The sequence below is a fragment of the Leptinotarsa decemlineata genome, unplaced genomic scaffold (genome assembly GCF_025532065.1).
Source record: "Leptinotarsa decemlineata unplaced genomic scaffold, Ldec_3_MD MMD2_tig00026347_RagTag_RagTag, whole genome shotgun sequence".
Classification (NCBI taxonomy): Eukaryota; Metazoa; Arthropoda; class Insecta; order Coleoptera; family Chrysomelidae; genus Leptinotarsa; species Leptinotarsa decemlineata.
This window is the reverse complement of record NW_027412698.1, coordinates 4,575,482-4,583,922: the sequence shown is the minus strand read 5'-3', so window position 1 is coordinate 4,583,922 and position 8,441 is coordinate 4,575,482. Positions and strand designations below refer to the sequence as shown.

Genomic DNA, 8,441 nt, shown 5'->3' with positions numbered 1-8,441 from the left:
CCGCTGTGCCGCTTTCTTGTGGTCCGGGTACCTCCCTTTCCACTTGTTGATCCGTCCTCGTGCCGATGGGTTCCTGCGTGGCAGGCACAGGTTTCTCCAACCTGTCCTGTTCTTCCACACCCTCAGCTCGACTTGCTGGTCCACCAGACTTGAGTCCACTTGGCTCAGTCTGGCTTTCCCTGACGGTATGGCCTACTAACCCTTCGGACCTGAGTCCTATTGGGTTTTCAAAATTTTGGCCACCTGACCTGCCAGATCTGGGTCCCATTGGCCCCTCCTGGTTTTGGCCACCTGATCCACCAGAACTAAGTCCCTTGGCCTTGTTCTGGGTTTCCCTGTTTTCACGTTTAGCGCCCGTCGGCGATCCAGGCTTGAGCTTGCCAGCTCCTACCTGGTCCAATACTACGTTTCTGCGTTTAACGCCCGCCGGCGGTTCCAGCTTGAGCTTTCCAGCCCCCGGCTGCTTTTCGACAACGTTTCCGCGTTTAACGCCCGCCGGCGGTTCCAGCTTGAGCTTTCCAGCCCCCAGCTGTTTTCCGACTATCTTTCCACGTTTAACGCCCGCCGGCGGTTCCAGCTTGAGCTCTCCAGCCCCCAGCTGTTTTTCGACAATTTCGCGTTTAACGCCCGCCGGCGGTCCAGGTGCAAATCTCCCCGATTTGTCCTGCCTTCCCTCGTTGGGTGGTCCTTCCACCATCGTTGGAGCACATCCCTCGGGACGTGCTCGCTCCTTGACAGACAGTGTATTCACTGCCTGCCCTTCGCCTTGGAGCCGCCCTCGGGAGCCCCCTTGCAGCCCCCGCTGGCGTTTCCCGACGGCTTCTGCTGTTCCTTGCTGCTGTCGCGCGGCCTAGTCGCTTCGACCACCCGCGCGACGGTATTCCCATCAGGCTTGACATTCGCCTGGTATCTCTTTCCGTTGCTATTGGCAGTCGTCTGCCGTTGCTTTGGGCAATCTCGGGCCCAGTGGGGTCCTTTACAGACCGAACACCCTGACGAGGGTACTGGCCTGCCCTCACTTGGTCTGTTGCCACCAATGTTCCTGTTTTCTGGGCTCTTGCTGGCCCCTATCGGCTCCTGCCGCCATCGAGGTTGTTGGGACGAGTCCTCTCTTTGACCTCCTTTGTCCCAGCCTCTATTTCGTCCATCGTTGCCACGACGAGGCCCTCTGTCCTCGTTGTGGTTATTCTTAGGCGGGTCCGCTCTTTGACCCCCTTTGTTGTAATTTCCCCCGTTGCTACGACGAGGCTCTCTGTCCTCGTGGTAGTTTCGCTGTATTGTGCCATTGCTATTATTATTAACACTGCCTCTTAGCAGTGACTCAACGGCCACTGCCTTCTGGGTCAGTTCTTCGACGCTTGTGAACGTGTGGAGTTGAAGGTGGACCTTCACCTCCGAGCACATTCGATTTAATATTAACTGGACAATCCTTTGTTCACTCATCTCTGGGTATAGCCTCCTGGCTAGCCCAAGCTTATTCAATATGAACGAAGTCACTGATTCTCCGCGTTTTTGGTCCACCCCGTATAAATTACTCTCCAGTGAGCTCACCAAGAGTTCGTTGTTAAATCGCTCCTGTAGGCGATTAGTGAAAAATGCCCAATCCAGGGTCATATTCTTGTAGGGTGTGAACCATTGTGCAGCCGCTCCCTTCAGCCATTGTCCGGCCGTCGTGGCCCATACTGAAGGGTGTAAGCCGCTCAGCTGTTCCTCAGCTTTCTTACAAAACTCCCTTGGGTCCTCGTTGTCCAGTCCGCTGAACGACGGTAAAGGGGTTTTCACATTCTTCCCTAGTTGGGAATCGCTTTCCGCATCTCTCTGCGGCTCTTGGCGATTTTCTAGAACCGTCACCAATCGGGTGAACAGTTCTTCCATTCTATCTGCTGGTTTGACTTCTTCCAGTATTTCAACTTCCGGCTGTTTGGTTGGTATTGTCAATGGCACTCGTGCGCTAGCTCCTGAGGGTTGCAGCTCCTGTGCACCCCCTTCAGCTGTCTCGCACCCTCTCTGGATTGACAATCCTCCCCTCTGCATGTTTTCGAGGTTTCGTACCTCTCGTACATCTTCAGTACCCGCCCAGTACTGGTTTACTAAATTGTTGCTGTTAGGCGCCAGAGTGTTTTTGATAAACTCGGGATTACACACAACCCGTTGCTGTTCCGCCATTGTCTCCCTCTCGCGGGTTCGGGTAAGCTCTCTGGCCTTCCTGAGCACGTCCTCGTGCTCCAGCCTCTTACGTTGGGCGACATGTCCGCCGGGGGGGTAAAAGCGGTCGGCGGTAACGACGCCTCGGGGGGCGTGTCCCACGACTCCGCCCCCGTGCATTAGATTTACCCCTTCTCGTTGCTGCGGCCGGCTGGCCTCCCAGACCTGAGTCCCTGGGATTTCAGGACTCAGTTCTCGCCTGGGTGCAACGGGAGGTTGTGTTGCTTCAGCTTGCTCTTCCACATTGGTGTGGAGGTACTGACCCCGCCATGAAGCCACCCCCAAGCCTCTCCCGGCTTCAGGGTGACCCCCTGGCATTCCTCCACCCCCCAGCGCTTCCGCTGGGTCGTCAGTATCCAGCTCGTTCGAAGTGCGAGGCGCTCCTGTGCGCAACGCACCCCCCTCGTCCCAGGGATCGCTAAATGCTTCCCCCTGGGGGCATCGCGACGCCTGGCGTCGGACGACCCTTGCTTCGACGCTTCGTTCGTATTCCTGGTGGCCAGCGTCTCCAAAGCCTTCTTTGCTTTGGAAACGCTGTCCATGGCATGATTCCCTTGTCGGGGTTGACAATGGCTTCGACATTTCTCGGGTTACGGTTGTCACAGGATGACTGTACACCCTGTGAAATCTCACCCTTGGTGATTCCACTACAATCGTAGGTATCACCGCCTCAATATTTCCGCTCAAAACCTGTCGTTCGGGGAAAACTCTCAAATCTAGAGGCAGACAACCTGCCGGTTGTTGCCGCCGGTTAAAAATCTCGTTTTGTTCCGGTTGTTGCGGTTCCGATGAAAAACGCTGTTGGCTCGTTTTCGGAGCCGATCTCAACATAGGAGATTGCGTTTCCATATTTATCATCCTGCTAGACCCTAATTGGGGTTCGCTTTGTGGATGTTTTCGATGGGAGGCCGTTCTTGGCGTTGTCAACTCGGCTCGCATCTCGAGCAGTTGACGAAGGCTGGCCTGGTGCGGGCTCCCGGTCCTGGTGAACACCTCTCCTCGGAGACGATGTCCATTTTCTCGGAGTTGCATTTCCCGTCGTTCTCTTGCGAATGTTTCTTGATCCATTCGAAGTGTGTTCGGCGTGTTTAATGCCCTAAAACGGTTTAGTACTGTTTCACTATTTCGCGGGGTTTTATCGCGATTTGAGGACTCTGTCCTTTGTGACATGTCGAGTTCTCTAGCTACTCGACTTGCGGAAAAACCACCAATGCTCAGGGTTTGTCGCTCTGCGACCACGGGGGAGGCACTGGTGTCCTCGTGTACGAAAAGTGTACGTTGTGTAGAGTGAGACCTCAGACTGGCCCACTCTACCGGAGTTCGTGGAATACTGTTTCCTTCAAAAACAGATTCCTGGGGGATTCCGCGTCTGCTTGTAGAAGTCGCACTCAGGCGGCTAAGCGTGTCTGACAAGGAACTGGGTTGACCGAAACTTGTGGTCTCGCGGTTTAGCATTGGTGTATTCTCGGCAAGTTGCGCTCGCGCTTGTCTTGCCCTAGTCTGCATTTCGATTTCAAAAGTCCCTAATATGACTCTGACGAGGAAAAAGTCAGAGGGTAGGATTCACGGAAATCTATGTTTTTAAGTTCACCCTTGGTTCGCGAAAGCTACTTTCCTAACCAAGGCCTACAGGGTGAACTGAGCTAGTGATGTAGGAACAAGGAGCCTAACGGTTGAACAGCACCCTAGGATGAGGGCCGCTCGCAGGATTAGGTGGAAAGGTATCGAAGTCCTGGAAAGGTCCCAACGGTTAAGTTGAGTCGTTCGCCCGAAGGACGTAACTAATGATGTCTTGACCCTCTCGAGTTTAATCTCTAAACACCTCGATCTTTAACACCGCAAGGTGATCGGGTGGGCGAGACCGAGCAACTTTAGTAGGGACCTGCTCTTCCTTTGCAGGATTTGGGCTGCTTTCCTTCGGCGGGGTGCCAAAAGGAACCTGGACAAACGTAAAGTATGGTTATGTGCAACAATAATATATTTAACCAATAATCTGCTCCAGTATCCGTTGTAACAGCTCCCAAAATATCCACGGTCCTGGAATTCCTCTAATAAATATCCAGCCACTAATATATCCTGATTTGGTTTCAAGGGATCCTGAGAATTCCAAATTCCAGTGAAAATTCCTCCAAATTGGCTATATAGTGTTAACCGCAGCTTCCTGATGACTCCAATGATGTGTTTTGTCTCTATTTAGTTCTGAAAAGAACCAGAGACACGAATTCATTCAAAAAATCCTGACCGCAACTTGAAACTTTTAAAATATCTTCGGATATTTTAAATCGTTGTTACTTGTTCACTACTTTGACTTCGACTAACTATCGTGACACGGAACTCCGCATATTTATCCTAAATAAACGGGCTCTCTTCCGCGCCACTTTCAGCCAACCAGAGATCGCAAAAGCCGTGCGATCCTGACTGACCTACTTTCAATAGTTCCACTACGAAAAAAACTCATTTCGTATGGATTTGCCAGCGTTTACGACCTGTTTTTATGCAGGCGCTGGGCTTTGAAGTAGGAATACCGCTCTGCTAATTTCCATTGACGTCTATATGCCGCTGTTTCTGTCTCATTCTTTTCATGTTTCGTTTCGCTTCCTCAATTTGCGTTGTACGATAAATGAAATCTAACAGTCTTCGGCCTCACTCGGAAATCTTCGGAAAATCACGAAAAACCTGAATTTTCGTTTTCCTTGATTTCATATAGATCTCAGCATCCTAAGACAAAAAGTCTTATGCCGCGTCTCGATATTCCTGTTCCTTCTTGCAAAAATATGCGTTTGAAAAATCTTACATTTCTCGAACTCAAATGCTAATAACAATTGAACCGCGAGCACTGGAAACGTGATCGGGGTATCAAACGATAGCTGCTAAGAATCTCTATCGATGCTTCTTTGAAGAAAGCACGATTTCCCTATCTAGCTAACTGAAAAAGCCATTTTCCATAAAATCAGCTTTTTCCCTATTTAAAAATTAGCGAAAGCTACTAATCTTGCAAAAGATTTTTCTATCGCTTAGGAAACGACATTTCATATCTTAATTTTCGAAACTAAGCTGAAATATCTTGGGAAAACCAATGTTTTTCCGCGTTTTCATATTGTTCATTCTGAGTGGGCGGTCCTTATACTGGGGCTCGTGAAATTTCAAACTAGTTTTGTTTCACGACAAAAGTTGTCCTCCGGTAGCACTTACGTCTGGGTCGGTTTGCATCGAGGGGGCGTGTCCTACGACTCCGCCCCCTCCGACCGCGCGTGCCGTTCGCCGTAACGGCCGGCTGGCCTCCCAGACCTGAGCCCCAGGGATTTTGGGACTCAGTTCCTGTCTGAGTACGACGGGAGGTTGGTTTGCTTCAGTTAGCTCTCTTGGAACAAATGACTCCTTTTGGAGGTACTGACCCCGCCATGAAGCCACCCCCAAGCCTCTCTCGGCTTCAGGGTGACCCCCTGGCATTCCACCACCCCCTAGCGCTTCCGCTAGGTCGTCAGTATCCAGCTGGTTCAAGATGCGAGGCGCTCCTGTGCGCAACGCACCCCTCTCCTCCCAGGGATCGCTAAATGCTCCGACCTGGGGGCATCGCGACGCCTGGCGTCGGACGACCTGTGCTTCGACGCTTTGTTCCATTTCCATGTGGCCAGCATCTCCAAAGCCTTCGTTGCTTTGAAAACGCTGTCCGTAGCATGAATCTCTTGTCGGGTTCGACAATGGCTCTATTTCCTGTGCACATGCGATTTCTACAGGATGGCTGTACACCCTGTGTATCTTCGGACTCCTGGTTACCACATAAGTGGGTAACTCTTCCGTCATGTGTCTCATTATCTCGCGTTCAGGCAGAATTGTCGGATTCGGAGGGAACGCTCCTTCCGGTTTTCGCCGTCGGCAAAAATCTCCGATTTCTGCTTTTTGTTCCGGTTGGGAACAAAATTGCGAATTTCGTAGTTTCGGAGCCGATCTCAGCATAGGGGATCGTACTCGCATGGATAACATCGCGCGAAGCCCTAATTGGGGTTCGCTTTGCGGTCTAGCTGGTGCATCTCCTCGGAGATGGTGTCCAGTTTTCTGTAGCAACGTCTCCTGACGTTCTACTTCCGCATGTAAGAGATCAATCCTTCTCATCGCCGAGGTTTTATTTTCCCTAATGCGGTTTAATTCCAACATGCTATTTCGCGTTGTTTTATCGCGATTTGAGGACGACTTTGTCCTTTGAGACTTGTCGAATTCTCGAATTATTCGGCTTGCCGAAAAACCACCAATGCCCACGGTTTGTCGCTCTGCGACCAAGGGAGAGGCACTAATGTCCTCGTTTATTGAAAAAGAACGGTGAGTAGAACCTAGCCTCAGACTGGCTGATCCTACCGGAGTTCTGGGAATACTGTTTCCTGTGAAACCAGATTCCAAAGGGGTTCCTTGTCGGCTCGTAGGAGTCGCACTCAGGCGACTAAAAATGTCTGACAGGAAGTTAGTTTGACCGAAACTTGTGGTCTCGCGATTTGGCACTGGCGTATTCTCGGCAAGTTGCGCTCGCGCGTGTTTTGCCCTAGTCTGCATTTTGATTTCAAAAGTCCCTAATATGACTCTGACGAGGAAATAGTCAGAGGGTAGGATTCACGGAAATCTATGTTTTTAAGTTCACCCTTGGTTCGCGAAAGCTACTTTCCTAACCAAGGCCTACTGGGTGAACTGAGCTAGTGATGTAGGAACGGGGAGCCTAGCGGTTGAACAGCACCCTAGGATGAGGGCCGCTCGCAGGATTAGGTGGAAAGGTATCGAAGTCCTGGAAAGGTCCCAACGGTTAAGTTGAGTCGTTCGCCCGAAGGACGTAACTAATGATGTCTTGACCCTCTCGAGTTTAATCTCTAAACACCTCGATCTTTAACACCGCAAGGTGATCGGGTGGGTGAGACCGAGCAACTTTAGTAGGGACCTGCTCTTCCTTTGCAGGATTTGGGCTGCTTTCCTTCGGCGGGGTGCCAAAAGGAACCTGGACAAACGTAAAGTATGGTTATGTGCAACAATAATATATTTAGCCAGTAATCCGCTCCAGTATCCGTTTTAACAGCTCCCAAAATGTCCACGGTCCTGGAATTCCTCTAATAAATATCCAGCCACTAATATATCCTGATTTGGTTTCAAGGGATCCTGAGAATTCCAAATTCCAGTAAAAATTCCTCCAAATTGGCTATATAGTGTTAACCGCAGCTTCCTGAAGACTCCAATGATGTGTTTTGTCTCTATTTAGTTCTGAAAAGAACCAGAGACACGAATTCATTCAAAAAATCCTAACCGCAACTTGAAACTTCTAAGAAATCTTCGGATTCTTAAAATCACTGCTACCCGCTAAGTGTTCAAACTTCGACTAACTATCGTGACACGGAACTCCGCATATTTATCCTAAATAAACGGGCTCTCTTCCGCGCCACTTTCAGCCAACCAGAGATCGCAAAAGCCATGCGATCCTGACTGACCTACTTTCAATAGTTCCACTACGAAAAAAAACTCATTTCGTATGGATTTGCCAGCGTTTACGACCTGTTTTTATGCAGGCGCTGGGCTTTGAAGTAGGAATACCGCTCTGCTAATTTCCATTGACGTCTATATGCCGCTGTTTCTGTCTCATTCTTTTCATGTTTCGTTTCGCTTCCTCAATTTGCGTTGTACGATAAATGAAATCTAACAGTCTTCGGCCTCACTCGGAAATCTTCGGAAAATCACGAAAAACCTGAATTTTCGTTTTCCTTGATTTCATATAGATCTCAGCATCCTAAGACAAAAAGTCTTATGCCGCGTCTCGATATTCCAATTCCTTCTTGCAAAAATATGCGTTTGAAAAATCTTACATTTTTCAAACTCAAATGCTAATAAAAATTGAACCACGAGCACTAGAAACGTGATCGAGGTGTCAAACGATAGCTGCTAAGAATCTCTATCGATGCTTCTTTGAAGAAAGCACGATTTCCCTATCTAGCTAACTGAAAAAGCCATTTTCCATAAAATCAGCTTTTTCCCTATTTAAAAATTAGCGAAGGCTAGTAATCTTGCAAAAGATTTTTCTATCGCTTAGGAAACGACATTTCGTAACTTAATTTTCGAAACTAAGCTGAAATATCTTGGGAAAACCAATGTTTTTCCGCATTTTCGTGTTGTTCATTCTGAGTGGGCGGTCCTTATACTGGAGCTCGTGAAATTTCAAACTAGTTTTGTTTCACGACACCCCCCTCCTTTAAAAAAGGTTCCTGTCT

General features: G+C 49.4%; 1 protein-coding gene across 1 annotated transcript; it reads right to left on the bottom strand.

Moving 5' to 3' along the window:
* Nucleotides 1–747: 747 nt before the first annotated feature.
* On the bottom strand, nucleotides 748–3,711 carry LOC141486120 (uncharacterized). The gene is made up of 2 exons (XM_074183837.1): nucleotides 1,212–3,711; nucleotides 748–1,118 (listed from the first exon to the last, which is right to left on the bottom strand). Exons 1-2 carry the CDS (start codon nucleotides 3,709–3,711, stop codon nucleotides 748–750), a joined length of 2,871 nt encoding a protein of 956 aa, XP_074039938.1.
* Nucleotides 3,712–8,441: the final 4,730 nt, after the last annotated feature.